Source organism: Fulmarus glacialis, unplaced genomic scaffold (genome assembly GCF_000690835.1).
Source record: "Fulmarus glacialis isolate BGI_N327 unplaced genomic scaffold, ASM69083v1 scaffold2619, whole genome shotgun sequence".
Classification (NCBI taxonomy): Eukaryota; Metazoa; Chordata; class Aves; order Procellariiformes; family Procellariidae; genus Fulmarus; species Fulmarus glacialis.
This window is the reverse complement of record NW_009233693.1, coordinates 23,250-42,927: the sequence shown is the minus strand read 5'-3', so window position 1 is coordinate 42,927 and position 19,678 is coordinate 23,250. Positions and strand designations below refer to the sequence as shown.

The following is a 19,678-nucleotide window of genomic DNA, read 5'->3' as shown; positions in this document are numbered from 1 at the left end:
GCCGAGAGCAATGAGGTTGCCCCGCAGCCTCCTTCTCTCCAAACTAGACAAGCCCAGAGTCCTTAGCTGCTCCTCGTGGGACGTGCCTTCCAGCCCTGTCACCAGCTTTCTTGCCCTCCTCCAGAAGCATTCATCCAGCCCTGTCACCAGCTTTCTTGCCCTCGTCCAGAAGCATTCAAGGACCTTCACATCCTTCTCAATTGTGGGGCCCAGAACCGCACACAGTGCTCCAGGTGAGGCCGCACCAACACTGAATACACGGGATGATCACCTCTCTTGTTGGGCTGGTTATACCATGTTTGATGCACCCCACGATGCCAGTTGCCTTCTTGGCTGCCAGGGCACACTGCTGACTCAGATTTAGCCTGCTGCCAACCGGCACTCCCAGATCCCCTTCTGCAGGGCTGCTCTCCAGCCACTCCTCTCACAATTTAGACTTGTGCCTGGCATTTCTCTGACCCTGGTGCAGAATCTGGCATTTTGACTTGACACTTTCATGTCACTGATGATTGCCCAATGCTCCAATCTATCCAAATCCCTCTGCAAGGCACCCAATGCTCCAATCTATCCAGATCCCTCTACAAGACCTCTTGTCCGTCAAGAGAATTAACAGCACCTCCTAGTTTGGTATCATCAGTCATGAACAGAAAAGGTCAGATCATTTTCCTTACAAATGATAACACTTTTTTTTTTCTCAATAAGTTGTTTTCCAGAGATGAAAACTTTTTTTTAAAAACCATGATAGGGATGCTTTACAGGTACTATGCAGGAACTAGACCTCCTTTTGTTCGCTGGTTGCTGACTCAGCATTTTTGATCAGTGTGCATAAGGATCATTTGTTGTTTTGATAAACCAATCTGCAAGCTATGTATCATGGAATAATAGAATGGTTTCTGTTGGAAGGGACCTTTAAAGATTGTCTAGTCCAACCTCCCTGCCATAGGACATCTTCCACTAGATTAGGTTGCTCAAGGCCATATCCAACCTGATTTTGAATACTTCCAGGGATGGGGCGTCCACAACTTCTCTGGACAACCTGTTCCAGTGTGTCACCACCTTCATCGTAAAAAAGTTCTTCTTTATATCCAATCTAAATCTACCTTCTTTCAGTTTAAAACTGAAGGTGGGTAAAACAAGGTTGCCCCTTGTCCTGTCACTACAGGTCCTGGTAAAAAGTCTCTCTCCATCTTTCTTATAATTGAAAGGCCACAATATGGTCTCCCCGCAGCCTCCTCTTCTCCAGGCTGAACAACCCCAGCTCAGCCTTTCCTCTGGACTGGCTCTATCAGGTCCATGACTTTCTTGAGCTGGAGACCCCTGAGATAGATGCGTTACTCCAGCTGGAGTCTCATAAGAGTGGAGTAGAGGAGGACAATCACGTCCCTCGATCTGCGTGCCACGCTTCTTTTTGTGCAGCCCAGGATACAGTTGGCTTTCGGGGCTGCAAGCGCACATTGCTGGCTCATGTCCGGTTTTTCATCCACCAGTATCCCCAAGTCCTGCTCTGCAGGGCTGCTCTCAATTCATTCATCCCCCACTCTGTACTGATACTCAGGATTTCACCGATTCAGATGCAGGACCTTGCACTTGGTCTTGTTGAACTTCATGAGGTTCACATGGGCCCACTTCTCAAGCCTGTCCAGGTCCCTCTGGGGGGCATCCCTTCCCTCAAGCCTATCAATTGCATGACTCAGCTTGGTGTCATCTGCAAACTTGCACTCAATCCCACTGTCTATGTCTTTGATGAAGATATTTTGGCTTCTTTGACTGCGGCCCTAGAATTGAGCCCTGAGGAACACCAACAGAGGAAAACGAGAAGTAGCTGGGAATTTTCAGAAAGGGCATGAATGATTTAGGGTCTAGAAAATCTGTCTTCAAATTAAACATATTTTATGCTCAAAAATATTTAAGAAGGGATTGTATAGCCTACATAGGAAGAATCTCTTCTGTCATTAAAGAGATATGTATCTGTCAGATAAAGCTGAAAGTTCATTTTATCAAAATTTAGACTAGAAATAATGAACAAAATAATTAGTAGTGAGAACAATTTCTCCTGAGAAGCTTGCCCTAGTAGAATATGATAAAGACTCATTTTAAATATAGATCACATATCTTTCTGAGCTTGATGAAGTAATTAGCATGTTCTAGTGGTGACCAACACTGCTTGGCTTATGCTATGCAGTAAAAGTGAACACAGATTCATTGTCTTCAATGGCTGTTCTGGTGAAATCTACTTCTAAAAGAAACTCCAGCAACAAAAATCCCCCAAATGACAAAAAAGAAGCAGTTTCTTTATTTGGCTCTTTGCATAGCACCAAAAGGTACTGAAGCAATATGGCAGTGAGGACTGAGTGTCATCTGTAATGCCACTTTTCTCTTTTCAGGGCAATTACTACTACTTTTTAATAGATTGGTTGTCTGAACAAACAAGGCCACAAGTTGCAGCAACAAAATCAGAGTAGTGCAGTAGCGGGAATGAGCAGAAGGAGGTGTAACTTCAGTGCTACAATACTGCTGTGGACTAAGCATTGTGGAACAAGTAACCTGAGATTCAGAATTAGGATTTAAATGTGTATACGGTTTTCATCGTTTGACTGTAGCATTATGTTAAGAAGGGAGATTCTATGGCTATGGTATATAGTAAGTTGACCTTACTATGATAATGTTTTAAGCTTGTAGTTTTTATCATGTGGCATGCTTTTAAAATTCGATCTTTCCTGTGTGATTGAATACTTTGAGCTTATAGTATTTTCCACTGAACCAAGAAGAAATCAGAATATTAAAAAAAACATTACTGCCATGTAAGAGTATGTTTTCTTACATAGTAATTGTGTATTTTTAATAATGTACTTTTTATAAGTAGGCTTGTATAGCTAATATTAAACAGTTATAAGAGAGAAACAAGAAGTGATTCCTCACAGTTATTACAATACAATGCTTGTCAGTTGCACTGTAAAAAAGGGAGAAGCTGATTTTATATGTACAGTAAATTAAAATATCAACTCTAGTATTTTTCAGTTTCTGCTATACAGAGAGTGAATTCAGACAATATTGACAAATTATGCCACTAAAATTATGGATAGTACTGTGATATTGGAAGTAGGATATGCAGGGCTCATTAAAAAATGTCTACACAGAGAATGATAAGTGTTTTTAAAAGTATAAGTGGTGGTTTCCATTGCTTTCATTTTGGCCATTTAATGTAGCTAATTAATTGCATGCCTTTTCTTACTGTGCATCTTATTGTCTCTGTCATTTCCATTGTTGTTTTTACCCCTCCAGCTCCACAGATGAATTACAGTTACGTTCTAATTTTTTTTCTTTAATGCTGTCATTATTGAACTGATCAAAATACCCATTGATATTAAAAAAGAAAAGAATAGGAATGGATGTGAGAGTATTCGTACATTCGCATTTGAAGAAATACTACTTTGTATTTTAGTAGTGCTGTGTTTTCTTTTCTGTTTAAAAAGAAAAATTATTGTGAACAAATTTGCTTTTCCAAAGGCTGGATCCTGCAGTCTGTGTAACTCCTGACCTTCCATTTACTTTGACAGCTGGGGATATTCAAAAGGTGCTGGCAGAAGTAAGGGTGATGTCCTGTCCCAGTGAAGCTAATGGTGGAAAACCTATTGAATTACTTGGGTTTGGGATTTGATTCTGTGATTCCAGAGAGCTGAAGTTTTGTTTCTAATTCAATTCTTATTGGAAGCTGTGCATGTCTCTTTCTGATATAGTTGGAGGGAAAACATATGGAGGCCTTTCTTAAAATTCTGTTTAGGGATTTATTTATTTTTTTATTTTATTAATTATATTTTTGTTCAATCAGGGTTATTTTTGTTTCGGTGCAGCTCACCAGTAAATCTACTCATTTAATTTCCTGAGCAGGTTGGAAGGTAAAATGGACTTTGAGGCTGTGATCCTGCAGTATATATGCAAGCAAAATGCCTTTCTGACCTCATTGGGGAGGTTTGTGTTCACTGGGACTCTGGAATGAGGCTTTTTAGTAGAACATACGCCCTAGCCAGGAATAAAGCAGGCATTTCTATTGATCTGTAAGCAATCTGTCAAAACTTCTCTGATCAGGCTTTTTACTATCTTGTCTTGAGTCCTTTTTTTAATGACATCTATTATCAGATTGAAATGGCGATTGAGACACTGCAAAAGTCTGATGGTCTGTCCACTCACAGAAGCTCTCTTCTCAACAGCCATGTAAGTTGTCTCTTCTTCACATACAGTCTCTCTTGCATGCTTAGCCTGCCTCTAAATGTTTGTTTTATTTTATTACTACTTTTTGCTCGTAATCTTCTCATCTTAGTTGCTTAGTAATCTTCTACTACATCTCCCATGGCTTTATTTTGTCAGATGAAATGTCTTTATGGTATATTGCAGAGTGTTACTTGCTTCTTACACTCTACACTTGTGTTAAGACAAGTTAACACATTTGACTGTTTTGCGGATTGTAGTGCAAATGTCAAGATAATGTTCAAAAAATTCTAAATCAGCTGGCTTTCAACATTTTAAATAAAGTTGTCTACAAAGCAAAGTCTGTGTACCTATATTAATTTCGGGGCATGTGAAGAGGAAGAGGAGAAGCAAACAGCATGCCTAAATAGTATCTTTAGATTATTTTTAGGTGTTTCTTCATTTATTCTGAATGGAGAGTTTATTATGAAATGTCTTACTTAAGAATCCTAAAGATCCTTATGATGACCTGAAAAAAAAATGAAAGCATTATCCTAATTTGAAGTAAACAAAAACGGTCTTATTCAACTATCTTTTACTTTATTCTTACTCTCCAAATCTTACAGTTAAGAACTTTCCATATACAAAGCTAAAAGATACTTGGGTGAAAACATGATCTCCAAATAAACTGATAAATCTATTATATGTAACTTTAAAATAAAGGAAGAAGGCCCAAAGTTAATTTAAAACTTATTATATAGATAATATTGCTTTTAAGTTGCTAGTCTTTCTTGAATTTTTTTTTTTTTTTCTGTTGGTATTAGTGGTTTTATATTTTGTATTTTTGCCATGTTGATTAGTTTGTATTCCTCTTACCTCTTTTTTCCTCTCAGCTTTACTAATTATATAAATTCAAATTGCTTTATTGTTTTACAGAAGAAATTTAACTTTGGTTTGTGGTCTTAATGTAAGAATGTGGTGGTAGAGGCTGTCCCTCAGAAATCAAATTAAAAATGTATGTTTTAGCAGGTTTGGGTTTGGGTTTTGGATTTTTTCTGTATGGGTCTGGTTATGTCACAGTCAAAACTAATCTTGTTTTGTGGAAATTTTAAGCAAACTGTTTTTTCTTTAGAAAATGCCAAAATTGAAAGAGGAAAATCGTATTACAAAAAGTTATACAAAATGTTATACAGAAGGACTTTTAGATTCCACCTTGGATGTTTACAAAATAATTGTTTTGAAGATAAGACAATATCAAAATTATTATTTAAATAATAAGAGATAGTATTAGACAGATAATATCAAAATTATTTTTTAAATGTAATTTTTAAAGGTACCATAACTTTTTTTGGCAAAATTTCAGAAATTTATGTTAAGACTTGGAACACTTGAACTGTTGAAAATTTTGTGTTTATCCTATTATGAAGTCCAGAATCTTAGTATAAGCCCAAGAAGTATTACAAGATAAGCTGCTCTGCCCCAGTAAACTATGTTCCACTTATTCCTGGTGCTATGCACTGTTCACAATGTGTTCCTAATAATAAGATACGCATCCAACTGTTAAGTCTTATCATGATACTTCTTTCTTGACTGTGAAGGCTTTTTCAAAATTATTCTGATAGGGATATATCTTTGATTCTGTAAGGGGGGGGAGGGCGGGAAGATCCCTGTACATATTTTTGTGGCAATCAGTCTTTTCTAGTCGTGGTCATTTTGGGAGAAGTTAACAATCTAGATCAAATTTACTGGATATTTTGCCTATTTTTAAAGCAGTGCTTATTGACTTTAAACTCAAGTAGGGACAGTATGGAGGAAGTTTAAGTATAGGTTTAGTCTTTTGTCGCTTTAAACTGTTCTTGATTTTGGCTTACAATGTTTTGGTTTGGCCTTTATTAAAATAATTGGGTTTAATAGGTTTTAAAATAGAATTCTAAATTGTGTGTTTAATGAAGTTTCACTTTGCAGATGATATATTAACTTTTGAGAAAATACTTGTTTGGGGATTGGTATTTTCACCCAATGATACCTCTACGGGGTTTTCTAGGATTTTTTTTTGCCTAAATTCATCTGTGCTCATTTTAAGGAGTTTGACATTTCTCCTCTATTTTCTTCTCTTTCCCGATTTATTTCTGCATGAGATTGACTTATTTAATTAATTGATAGTTGAATGTTTTATAAACATTGCAGCTTAATTGGAGTCGCAGTCAATTTAACAGGTCTGCCTCTAAATATTTCATACCATTACCCATCTTACCCATACAGTATGGTCAGTACTACGAATTAAAAAGCCAGGATTCAAACCTGAACAGCACAGTTTTAGAATTATATTTCATCTTGGTAGAAAAATGTGTTTTTTAAAGCTGTTTACAGTAGTTTTATAATGTTTGGAGATAATTTTTCTTTTAAAATCATATATTAACTGCGTTTTTTCTTCCAGACTATAATCTAGCAAGTAATGACTTCAAGGCTTTGCTACTAAGTAACTCCACCCAGGAGCAAAAATTCTTATATTGCACTTATCATTTGATTTGGGTTTTTTTGTGTCAAATAATGCACGTTATGGTTGAAATAACATCTGTTAGAAATTCATATCATTAATGAAGTGCACTTAAAGTGATTCTTAATAGGTTAGAAGCCATGTGGAGGAAAATCTCTTTAATGCTACATACAGAACATAATTGGGAAAATAATTGGGTTTTGTTTGTCAGTCTTTTGGGATTGACAAAGTTTTTCCCTTTGGGGAAAACAGAAATACTTCACATTCCATATCTGTTCTGATTAAATTATAGATTTAATAATATATGAAAAATGTTACATAAATGTATACAATATAAATATAGATGTAATAATAGATTTTAAATATAGATAAAATGCAACATTTGAAAGATATAATCACCTTTGTTTCTAAGCCCAGACAGGCTTATGTCAGGTCATTAGTGAAATAAGTTTAATGCATTCAGATAAAAGTTAATGTTTACAATTACACTTTTTCTTCAGCTTTATTTCAAAATGATAGATGCTTAATTTGGAAGCATTTGTGAATGTTAAAGACTTTTAAAATAACGATATGATAACTGAGATAAAGATGATGAACTGCAGTTTTTCATTTTGTCTATTTGAAATGCAAAATTACCTGCAAACTGTGCTAAAAATGTTATGTCTTGGAAGCATTTACATCTTACTTCTGTATATTTTTCTAGAGCTTATGTTTAAGAAACATGGAAAAGTTATGGACATGTTTTCAATAAAAGGCAAATATGGAAATGGTGTTTGAATGGTCTAGAGTAAATTCTGTAGTAATGTTTTTGCATTTGTATTGGTGAATTTCTCACTGTGACTAAAACATAGCTATAAATTAAATATATTTTTTATCATCTGTACTTTAGTACGTAACAGTTTTGTGATAAAGAAAAGATCAGGACTGAAACATTTCATGGCTATTGCACACTAAAATATTCATGTTCTTTGCATGATAAGTTACACTGAACATTGATGAAACAGAATTTGTGCACTGCTCTAACGGAAAATAATTCTGCAAAGGAATAAATAACACATAGACTATGTATATCTTTTATTGTTGCTTAATAATTTGTGTTTTGGTTTACTAGTTACTGCTTTGCTGGACTAACTTGAAAATTATTACGCATTTGTGTGAATGTCTAGCTCATCAGAGTAAAAGTTGGTAGCAAGTCTTGAAGACACAATGTCCTTAATTCGCATTTTCGCTGGATAATCAAATTGAATCCAGAGTTTGGGTAAGGTCTCTGTTCCTAGCAAGCTTGAATATTCACACTGTAATATTTTGGTATAAATACTTAGGAGAACAGAGAAATAAAATTCAAACAGAAAATGAAATTTGTGAATCATTCAAGCTGTATCTAAAAGAAAATTTCAGGGAACTGAAACCATGGCAAGTACTGGGGAAAGATAGGGAAAATGTTAGCATATCAAAAAACTAAAACAGTGAAATTTAAATGTGTCCTCAACCTATATTGTTTTTGATCTATTTTGTCATTCTTCTATAATGTTAAATCTAGCAGTATTAAATTGTCCTTCTTACTTTTTTGTATATTAGCAACACGTAGAGGTGTTTCATGAGTGTGCACTACTTGGAAAATCCAATGATGTTACATAAAAAACCTTTTCTTGCAGGTGTCTAAAATTACCTACCACAATTACATGAAAAGATTAATATTTTTCCAAGCATCTCATTCTGTTCCTCCTGGAAGTCAAAGGCAAACAGGGTACAACTGAAAGGGGTTGTACCCCTAATGCTTTATATATGTACCAGTTATTTTAAAAGTTATCTAGGTTGCTCTTCGACTTATATGCAATAGCTTTTTTCTTTTATGTATCTGAGAGTAAAAAATACCCTGTTAAGTGTCGTAATGTTTTTTAACATCAGGCAAAGTACAACATTCCAGGTTTACAAATATATTAACTATTGTTAGTCCAAGGAGTTTGTTTGTTGCAATTTATGTGAATTACATTCATGATTACTTTATTTCTTTGCAATACTAATAGTTTGTCTCCAGAGCATAGGTACCTTTATCAAGTATTGGTGTGTGGTACTGAATCAAAAATGTTTTAAGAAGTGGACACTTATCTGAGGTCACAAGTGCAATGAGTTCTGCTATTTCCTGGTAATTCTGAAGATCCTAAAACACTATGGTGTAGCTAGCATTTAAGGAATCTCTGAAGAAGGAAGTAATTGTTTAATAGACCTGAAGAGTGGTTTCAGAACTGTCATAAATTAATGTTGTATGGCTAAGATATTTTTAATAAAGTAATAATGATTTTTTTTTTCTGTTTTGTTTGTGATATAGCTTCAATGGCTTTTAGACAACTATGAAACTGCAGAAGGAGTGAGCCTTCCAAGAAGTACCCTTTACAACCATTACTTACGACATTGTCAGGAACATAAGTTGGATCCAGTCAATGCTGCCTCCTTTGGAAAACTCATACGGTCAATCTTCATGGGATTACGGACCAGAAGACTTGGAACTAGGTTTGTGTTAATGAAATCCTGAACTATAATAGAAAATACAAGTAATAATTATGAGTAAGAAACTTGTCTGCTAGTCAAAAAATAAATAAAACCTGTATTTAAATATTACAGTGGTTTTCTGTCAGTTCTCTCTCTTAATGTTAAACAGTTTTACACTTTTCCAGATGCTATTATACTTTTACTTCTGGTTTTGACTGGTTTTGTGTTTACAATTTGATAAATACACTGCAAATTTTTATCAGTACAAATAAACTGTAGCTTCTTGTTTGGAAATTGTGTTTCTCCATAACTAGGTAAGTTGTATTTATTTGCATTTTATTTTTCTTACTCAAGTGGATTACAAGTTAAAATGCTGGATAATATTTGTTTAAGGGAGTGAATTAATTTCCCGAAGGTGGTAAAATGACACCCATGTAAAACAGGTATGAGAGTAGGATAGAGTCAGGCCTGATTTGTGGGTATTATTTTCCAGTCCATGTAGATTGTAAGGTAAATGTCATGTAGATGCATAGAACTAGTGTCACTGTTCTTTTAATTCTTGCTCTTTCATAAAGGGGGAACTCCAAATATCATTACTATGGGATTCGGGTCAAGCCAGACTCTCCTCTTAATCGACTACAAGAGGACATGCAATATATGGCTATGAGACAACAGCCCATGCAGCAGAAACAGAGGTAAATTGTGAAATGAACATGAGTACTTATTAACATTTCTGGTTCGTAAAGCCTTACTTCTCCTTACATGGAAAAGTTGAAATTCTAATGCAACTTTTGTTCAGCTTCTCTGCTGTGAAAAATAAAAGTTTGCTAGATATCAAGTTGATGTCACTGAAGTTAGGTATCAGTCAATATGAAAGAATTTTTACCTAGAAATTGTCATAAATTTGCAAAAAGTAATATTAATAAAGCGAGATATGATATGAACAGACTCTTCTTAACTATCTTGAGTTCTTATGTCCAAAGCTGAAGAAAAGCCGTAAGAGCTTGAATTTCAAATTTTTCTGTTTGTTTTCGTTACTATAACATTTTACGTACAAGCTGCTTAGAAGAGAGCTTATGATTAAGTTCAGTTTGGTATTTATTTCCTCTCCCTGCAAAGAATTAATGTGACCATAATGGTTTGCCTGTAAGTTTGTTTACGTATTTTCCCTCAGCATCTATTGTTCCTGAGGATTCTGTGAAAGCTCAGAAGTATTTGAAAGCAGTGGCACAGTGACCACAAAGGGCAGTGCTGATGGTGAAAGAATGGGTGACTATGCATGTGAAAAGCTATCTTGAACAGAAAATTTTAGGAAAAAAATGGAAATCAGTACATCTCTTTGAAATTAATTTTTATTTGACTGATGTCACTAGCCCCCCATATTACCCTAAAATGAAGTATCTGAGATGGGTAATTTAATGCAACTCATAGGTAGAACAGCATATCAAGCAAGACATTTTTAGAGCTATTACCCCAAAAAAATCTAATTGAATGAACAGTTTGGTATAGTGTACTAAGCGTATTTTGTGGCCTTGGACACAATTGGGATATGGAAAACACAACTTCAAACTTCAACATCAAACACAGATATCGCTTTAATCTGCAATGATTCTACTATCACTTCCAGAAGAAATTACAGCACTAAATACATATTCATGGTAAGATATATAGTCTTAACTATCTTGTGCTGGGCATAATACAGAAGCATAAGATGTCTCCCAATATGATCATGTAGGAAATTCTTGTTACAAAAATCATTGCAGGATTATATGGTGAGAAAAGGTGATAGATATTTACAAAATCTCCAAGCAAGCTTATTTTACCCACTCAAGCTCATTCACTTACAGATTTCATTCACTTGCACTGAAAATCACATGTATGCACCAAGACATATGCCACAATGGTCTAACTAGAATTGTTTCTATGAAATTGTTTCTGGAGAAATTATGCCAGTTATATAATCATCATCACATGTCTTTGGTTGTACAATGTCAAGCTTTATTCCACATTCTTGAAATATATGTGTATATTGTATATTCAATGTATATATTGTCTATATATTTTGCTTGATTAATTTTAATGGAAACTGAGATATGCTTGTGTTTTATAGCCCTCAGAAGCTAGGGTTTTGCGGGAAAGAAGAAATGCTAAATATAAAAATGGCTCTACTTAAAACTTTCGGTGCACAACTTAAAAAATGGACTTGTATTTTTGAAGAAAGATTTCTTCCACATTTACAGAACATGCTTAGTATCTAATTTCAGTGTTTGATATATGTCTGTATGTATTTTTATCATAGTTATCCTAGTTTATTGAAGAACTCTAGCAGGATTTATTAAGAGATAACTAAAGGACTGAATATTATAATTTGCATGATTAGGGTAACATGGCTCTTTCTCCAGCTTTATTAATATTTCTAATGTTTCTTTTGTCCTTTAAACTGGTGATAAATTGCAGGCAATATACTTTTTCTGTGTAGTTATACCAATTCTACCACCTTTATCAGACACATCTAATTGGATAAACACTTCTAGTCCTTTTTGGCAAAGACTGTAGACTGAATGTATGCTACAGATCATTTTTCTTTGTTCCTTTTCTTAATTTGAGATGCACCTTTTCTATTTGCATAATTCAAATATCCCTAAGTGCTCTTGTATGTTCATGTTTCGAGTTTGTTCTGGGCTTGCATTCAAGGGTCTGAGATTTATCAGACATAAATTTCAGATGGAAGGTAATGCTGTTAGTCTCTTAGTCTTGGTTGTGATCAGCGTGAGCTGTGGGAGTACTCTTTCTTTATTCTAGTAAGAAGAAAAAACAGATTAACTACAGATCACAGATGCTAACAGTCCTATCTTCCAGCTGAGACAGTGGTTTGGTGACAACAACCACATATTAAGAGATTTAAAACACCATTGAACTGAAGAATTGCACAGTTAATGACTAGTCTTGGCTGGAAGATAATAGCTAATACCCTGCCTTTCAGCTGGACCTGCTGTATGGCTCAGATTTGCAAGGGAAGGCCTGGCTTGCTCTGTCATCCTGCTCCTATGTGTTTTCCAGGGTAGGAAAAAACAGGATATTTAAATGGTTATATTATCCATCAGGTCTGGATCAAACACAGGCCTGACTAACAGTGAATGGACATCAGACAAAGATGGTTAGGAAGAAATAAAGTAATATCCAACCCAAATATTATGCCAAATATATTTGCACAGTTTTAAGTCTGACACTAAACACTTGCCACTTTAAAGTACAATCTTCTTGTGAAATCTCTTTCCCATAAGCATTCCTTGTCAGACCATTTAAGGGAAATGTATCAGAGATACAATTCCTAAAGTCAAGTTCCATTTGTAGTCTGTTTTTATTTAGGTCTTCATGAATAGAAGCTGTGGCTGAGAAGCTGAATTATCTTTATGGCTTAGTCTAGGGAAATTGATACGCGTATGCTTGTCTTTTCTTTTAGGGCATTCATAACAATGTATGTTTTAAATTCTATTTCCAGAAGTAGACCTCCAGCTTTCCAAGTTAATTTCAAATATATCTTTCAGTTCTTGCACAGAATGATGATACCTTTTTGCTTTTGTTTATGGGAGCTGCACATTCAGCTAGGATTTTTTTCAATAAATACAATAATTGTATTGTTATCTACTGTACATTATAACATTCAGCTAACACATATATTAGGACAATAATATTGTCCTAACCAGAAATCATTAATCACTACTTCCTATAGATGTTGTTTACCTTATGTATTTATTTTATGTAGAAAATAATCTGTATTTTTCGACTGTTCTCTTTTGTGTATTCTTATGTTTCCTGGATGTACTGTTCAGTCAAACATTACCTTTAAACCAAGCCACTGTGAATCCAAAGCATCAAGTATTTATAGATCTTTGTAAAAGGGGCTTGGGTTCATGGAAAACAGAGAAATTATGGATTTTCATAGTGGTATTCTTTTTGAAGATAGAGAGCAAGGTATCATAGTCCAACAAATATTCACATCTGTAAAACTGTGCTACAAGTTGTTAAGACACAACATCCTAAAATAGTAATAAGAGAACTTATATGATAAACTACTAAACAGCTTCCTAATGGAGTAGTTGAGAAAAAATTCACAGTCTTTCTCATGAACAAGCACAGATATTTTGTGTGTAGTATGGTTATGATGCTGAGGTGATGGCTTAAAAAACCAGAAAGTTCTGCTTAGGCTTCTAGATCAGACATATCTCAACAATGCTTATTGGACCAAGGAGAGATGTTTTAAAAGCACACACATGAAATTTGTATTCCTTAAATTTCTTTACAGTTTTACCATATCTGATTCCAGATAACCATGCTTTTATCGAAATACAGCCTCCGCATTATTTTTGAGGCTTTATGATGTATGCACAGCAGTATACTTGGAAGGGTTTTATTTTATTCAAACACTAGAAAGCAACTAGTACAAACTTGATCGACACACCAGAACTTTCTGATAGCATCCCAATGCTTCTCAGTTATTTCTTGGTTACTTGCAAGTTTTGTATTGTCAATAATTTTTTAAAGCATTTGAATTTCTTCAATTTTCCTATAGTTAACAGCTTTAGTATGTGTTGCCTGTAGTGTTGCAAGCTGTTTGAATCAACTTTTGCTTTCAGCTAATTTTAAAAGCTGATTTTTTACCCCTAGTAGCATCAATGGCAACATTTTATTTGCATGCAGTAGTAAAATACTTTAACATACTTTACGCATTGTTTTGCATAAGGTCACCATTTTGTTATGTAGTTTGGTACATTAACTCACTTCTCACAGTCGTCTTCTCAGTGAATTCCTAGAGATAATTCACAATAATAGATTTAAAATAAAAATGAAATAGAAGTAAATCCTTAGCGCTTAGTTCTGTTTCTTTCTAGAACCCCTACAGTTTCTTTTTTAGTAAGCCAGAAGGATAGAAACCTTAATTTTTAAGAAAAAGAGAGAATATTATAAATTGTATGCCAGCATGATTGGCTTTTTCACAAAATACTAAATTCTAAGATGTAGAGTAAAATGCAGATAGTGGCAGCATGGCAACAGTACAAGCAAACAACAAAATCTGCAGAGAATTTAACTGAAAAAGCTATCTTGGTTTTTGTCTGTCCTGTGACTTAGTCAATCCATTTTGGCTTCTCCTAGTTCTGATAGTTTTCAGCTTGTTTCTTTTCCCTACCAATTTCATATGTGCATTTCAAACCAAGCAGACATTTTATTATACTTCCCCTTTCTGCTTTATCTTATTAATGAATATGGATTGTTTGCTGCACATGTATTTTGGTCAGGAAGTTATTAATCTGTTCTGCAGTGGAAGAAGAGGAAGTTTCTATTAATGAGGTTATGTCACAGTTAGACTATGGAAGTCAATGAAGTTGTATTCTAACTTAACCACAAAGTGAGACCAGCATATCATTCAGTGTCATTTCTGAATTACCTGATTCCATGTTCTGATTTCAGTCGTTTAGGGTTTTTTTTATTTTCATAGCTTTGCACAAATTGAGAAAATGTCTGTTGTTAACTGAAAACTTTGCAAACTTTTACCATGTTTATGCTAACCTATATAAAATTCAAATGGTATCCTTTCTGGGTCAAGTATTATTAGAAAGCTGTAATATTCATTAGTCAGTTGTTATTTTCCGCTCCCAGTCTCCTAGTATACAGTAATTTAAAAGAAAAGGGTGAAAGATGAAATAAGGTATAGGTTAGTAGTGAATAAAATAGGGAAATAGAGTAAAAGTCTGGATAATTTTAGAAAATATAACTCTTACCAGTTAGGAAATTGAACTACTTTTTCCATGCACCAAAAATGGCTTGACCTTAACTAAAGAATTCTGGAGAGCTGTTTGATGTGTAAACTGCCAAAGCTCTACTTGTACATAAAAGACAGCAGACCTAAAATTGTTAACCACTGGCTCTTATGTTTCATCTGAAGCTCCTGAAAAAGAATTTTTTTCTTTTTTTTTTGTTCTTTGGTTTCATTTTGCAAGTGATTTTCTAGCGCTGTTGAAACTGGTTAACTCCTGTGATGAGTTACCTGTCACAGTGCCAGAATTAAGAATTTTGCCCAGCATATTTTATATAAAGCACAGTGGAGTAAGTAGGTAGATAATCCTGATTCCTAGCACCAAAAGATTAAGTTGGCTTTTATACTTTAATTAAAAGGTTTTTTGCATAACTGGAAAACTCTTAGAGAGGTGTTACTTTTATGTATTCAAAACATTTTGAATCCTATTTCAGGAGCTGAAGGGCCAGTAAAATAATACATTTTGGGGAAAGTAATGGAACTATCTTAAAGTATAGGCTTAGATTTACAAATATTTCCAGAAATTGATCTTCTGCCTGGTATTTGTAATTATAATGTATAATGAGAGAGAAGTTAAGAATTCTTCCCAGTTGAACTGCCTGGATTGCAGGTAGATTTATCAAGTAATCACAGCTCATCCAGAAGAGTTTAGTGCTACCGTGATACCAGAGATGAAATTTTATTTTTTATTAAAGTTGATGAGAGTTTCACTATTGTTTTCAACAGGCATATGGCTTTACACTGGACCATTACAGAAAGTGAAACTTGATATAAATGTCCTAGAGATAGGATAGGTATAGGTGTCCTCTTTTTTCCAAGCATTGAAATTCCTAAAGCTATAAAACTATTTGTTAATCAGGCCAGGAGTCTTTCTGTTGAAAAGTGTACTTTATGTCTGTCTTTTTTTTCACTATTGTTTTCAACAGGCATATGGCTTTACACTGGACCATTACAGAAAGTGAAACTTGATATAAATGTCCTAGAGATAGGATAGGTATAGGTGTCCTCTTTTTTCCAAGCATTGAAATTCCTAAAGCTATAAAACTATTTGTTAATCAGGCCAGGAGTCTTTCTGTTGAAAAGTGTACTTTATGTCTGTCTTTTTTATTGTATTTTTTAATGCCTAGAATATTGAATGGACATTTTTCATGGGAACTTCCTTTTAAAGTAAAATCTAAGTAGTTACACGAGGCAATGCTGGTTTATGTTTACTTGGAAACAAAATTAAATGTTCCCAACTGATTAAACTGCTTCTCAAAGTAATGCCTCAAAAGTGGAATTTCTTGTCACATTTCTGAAGTTAGCATAGAGTTTTACAGTCTGCACAACAATTCTGATTTGAGCGATTGTTAAAACACTTTATTTAGCTTTGGGGTTTCTCTTATTTTCTTTTCTAGTGGCTACAATTCTTTTTCAAAAGTGCAAAGCTTCCAAGATATTACCGTTAACACCTGGGACAGAGTAAATTGTCAGTTGTGTTGGAAGTAACAGGCATGATCTTCAGCTTGTCAGACTGATTGTTGAGACAACAGTCTTGATATCTTTGACCATCCAAACCAGCATTCCCATTTGTATCATTGTAATTTTTGTGCTTTATAAAAGATCCTGAGAATCGACTAGTGAAGAGTTTAGGTTTCAAAGTAGCTTTTTCAGGCCTTCTATGCTTATGAGAGAAGTTTGTTGGATTTGAAAAGTCTTTCACTATCCTCAGACAGTAGTGTTTTTTTTTCTTAAGGTAATGAAACATAATTTTTGAATTACATAATTATTGGGAAGTCAAGCTATTTGGAAAGGGACAGATTTGATTCCTTTTGGTGTAAATTAGCTGGTCTTACGGTATGCTGTTTCTAAGCTAAATTCCACAAGAAATTGGTAGTGGTGCTGTAATATCACCTTTATGAATTCTGTAATGCATTGTTAATGCTCTAGCTTCCCTTAGTAATTGTTTCTTCTGTTATTTACAAAATAAATAAAAATATGTAAATTCTTCCGTTACTTTTCCTTAAAATTTTATTTTGAGATGGAGAAATCAGAGCGAACATAGATTGTATAATCTTTTTTATGAAGAAGTGAACAGAAAGCATAATTTTGTACTTGATATTTTTGTAGGTATAAGCCTATGCAGAAAGTGGATGGAGTTGCAGATGGCTTCACAGGAGGTGGTCAACAGACAGGCACATCTGTTGAACAAACTGTAATTGCCCAAAGTCAACATCATCAACAGTTTTTAGGTATGAAAGCAGGTTTTATACTGCTGTATAAATAAGTAATATGAACTTCATTATCACTGGGAATATCAAGTCACACAAGTACAGCAGTTGCTTCTAAAGTTATCATGCCCTCTTTAAAATTCTCACAAAAAGGCACTTAAATTACATGTTCTGTGTTGTGAGCTTTATGTAATATTTAATATGCATTATGTAAGTATAAAAGGAAAAAATACGCAAATTCTGTATTTGTGTGATATATTTAATATTATAAATCATAATACAGTTCCTGTGCAAAGTTATATTAGACATGCATATTGAAATTCCTGCATTGAAAGTTGTTCCCTGCATGTGCATTACAGTGCATTTTATTTCATAAAAGGAGGGGGTGGTGGCATTGCATTACTCTTGCAGGTTAGCGATCCAGTGGGCTGTTTTGAAAGTGTGCTGTAGTGTTATAAGTGGAAAGAGCCACATAGTTTCAACTAGAACCCCAAAGTTCATGTTTAAAAATGTCCAAGTTGTAGATTCATTGATCCAGCTAAGCATATATTCTCAGTAATGGAAACAAACGGTAATTTAGTTATTTGTTTATATAGAAAGACACTTTGGCTCTGTTATTGCAGAAGGTGTAGGTTTATTTGGTTGGGATTTTTTAGGACAAAATCCTTTGGCCTAATTTTGCTGTTATTGAAATCATTTGGAACATAAGGGTAGCATTAAAATGTTTTGCATCTTCCTTTCCAGGTACCTTTCAGTCCAGCATTTTTCTTTTATATCAGTTTGTCTCTTGGAAACGTTTGTGACAAATAGTAAAAGCTCACATTGGCTCTACTTGAAAGTCTAGTAAATTTCAAATAAAAATGTATATTGAGTCTACTAAGCCCCATCATGCCTGGCCACGTAGAAACTCTTCAGTTGAACAAGAAAAAAACTATTGAAGGATTAATCTTTCATACTCTGACATAGATATTCTCCTTCAGCCTGTAATATTCTGAAAACATGTGTGTTAGCTTTTCTGTGTAGGTGTAGTATGTGCATGACATCTTTTTAATCTCTTCAAGAAAAATGTTATATTTCTTTTTGATTTGATGGCTGAATTTGTTTACAATTTTAACATACAACAGGTATGAAAGACTTTTCTCTTTGAACATTATGACCTTTTGGAATTTATTTCTTTGTATCATCCTTAAACTTTTTCTTAATCATACTGTAACTGGCACTGTTTACAATAGCCCTCTTTCATTATGTTGTCATGGAAACAGATGCATCTCGAGTACTTCCAGAGTTTGGAGAAGTTGAAATATCTTCTCTACCAGATGGTACTACCTTTGAGGACATCAAATCACTGCAGAGTCTTTATCGAGAGCACTGTGAGGTATTTCCTATAAACTGTTTATTTTTTAAAGTTCATGAGTTCTAGTGAAGGTCAGTACAATACAGTAATGCCAAAAATATTGCAGCCATGTTAGTGGTATATGACTTTCCCCCAGGGTATTTTGCTTATTTCATTGGAAAGGACATTAGTAAAAAGGTTTTTCTGGAGAGTCCCCTTTACAGGGGCAAAAAGGAATGAAATGTAGTTATGGGTATGTTTTCAGAATGCTAGAGAAACTAGACTTCAGATTGTACATGCAGATCTTTGGTTTAGTCAAGGAAATGGAAATCAGGTTAAATGATAATTTATTTATTTTACATTAAAAGCAGTAACTTTTTCTCATTTTAAAGAAACATTGAGATGTTTAAGCCACATTTGATATTGAACAATATGTCTTTTAAAATTATTTTTGAAGGTGCTTTCAAACCTATACTGAATTATGAAAATGAGTAAAATGGCAGGTTTCCTTTGTGTTTGCAGTAGCATTAAATATTTTCTTTGCGTGAATTCCTCTGATATGTTTACATAGGCCATGCTCATTTCTGGAGGCTTCCGTGCATATGCACTTGGCCTTACTCAAGTCACTGTGCACACCAATTTATAGTGCTGGGTAATTTATGGATATCAAAGGTATTAAAACAGATATTATTTATAACTTGAGAAATGTACAGTTTGCCTTTGCTCCACTACATGGTGAAGGAAAAAAGCTATTGATTTAGTTGGAGCTGGGAGTGGGGGGAAGCTGGATAGAAGACAATCTGTAGTTGTGTTTTATTTTCTCAGGCAATACTGGATGTGGTTGTGAATCTTCAATTTAGCCTGATAGAAAAATTGTGGCAAACTTTCTGGCGCTATTCTCCCTCTGCTCCATCTGATGGCACTACTATTACTGAACCAAGGTCAGTAAATATTTCTCTTCATTTACTGCTTCTCATGATAATATAATAGAAGTGTCAAATGCAAAAAATCATACTGGTTTTACCTGCAGAGTAATTTTTTTTATATGCTAATTTTTCAAATTAAATTTATGTTATCTGGCATTTTTATATAGGCAAAGTGCAGTCTTGAAACATTTGTGTCGTCCATTTTTTTCTTTGCTTTGGACA

At 34.3% G+C, this 19,678-nt stretch overlaps 1 protein-coding gene across 2 annotated transcripts in view; it reads left to right on the top strand.

Moving 5' to 3' along the window:
* Positions 1–19,678, top strand: part of RFX3 (regulatory factor X, 3 (influences HLA class II expression)) — a 61,364-nt gene that overhangs the window by 29,663 nt on the left and 12,023 nt on the right. The window contains exons 4-9 of one of the 2 annotated variants that reach the window (XM_009585385.1): positions 4,138–4,212; positions 9,012–9,193; positions 9,748–9,867; positions 17,097–17,218; positions 18,460–18,572; positions 19,356–19,471. In XM_009585385.1, coding sequence (XP_009583680.1) covers positions 4,138–4,212; positions 9,012–9,193; positions 9,748–9,867; positions 17,097–17,218; positions 18,460–18,572; positions 19,356–19,471 — 728 coding nt within the window. The remainder of the gene's footprint in view (positions 1–4,137; positions 4,213–9,011; positions 9,194–9,747; positions 9,868–17,096; positions 17,219–18,459; positions 18,573–19,355; positions 19,472–19,678) is intronic. The other variant, XM_009585386.1, reaches the window with a different exon arrangement.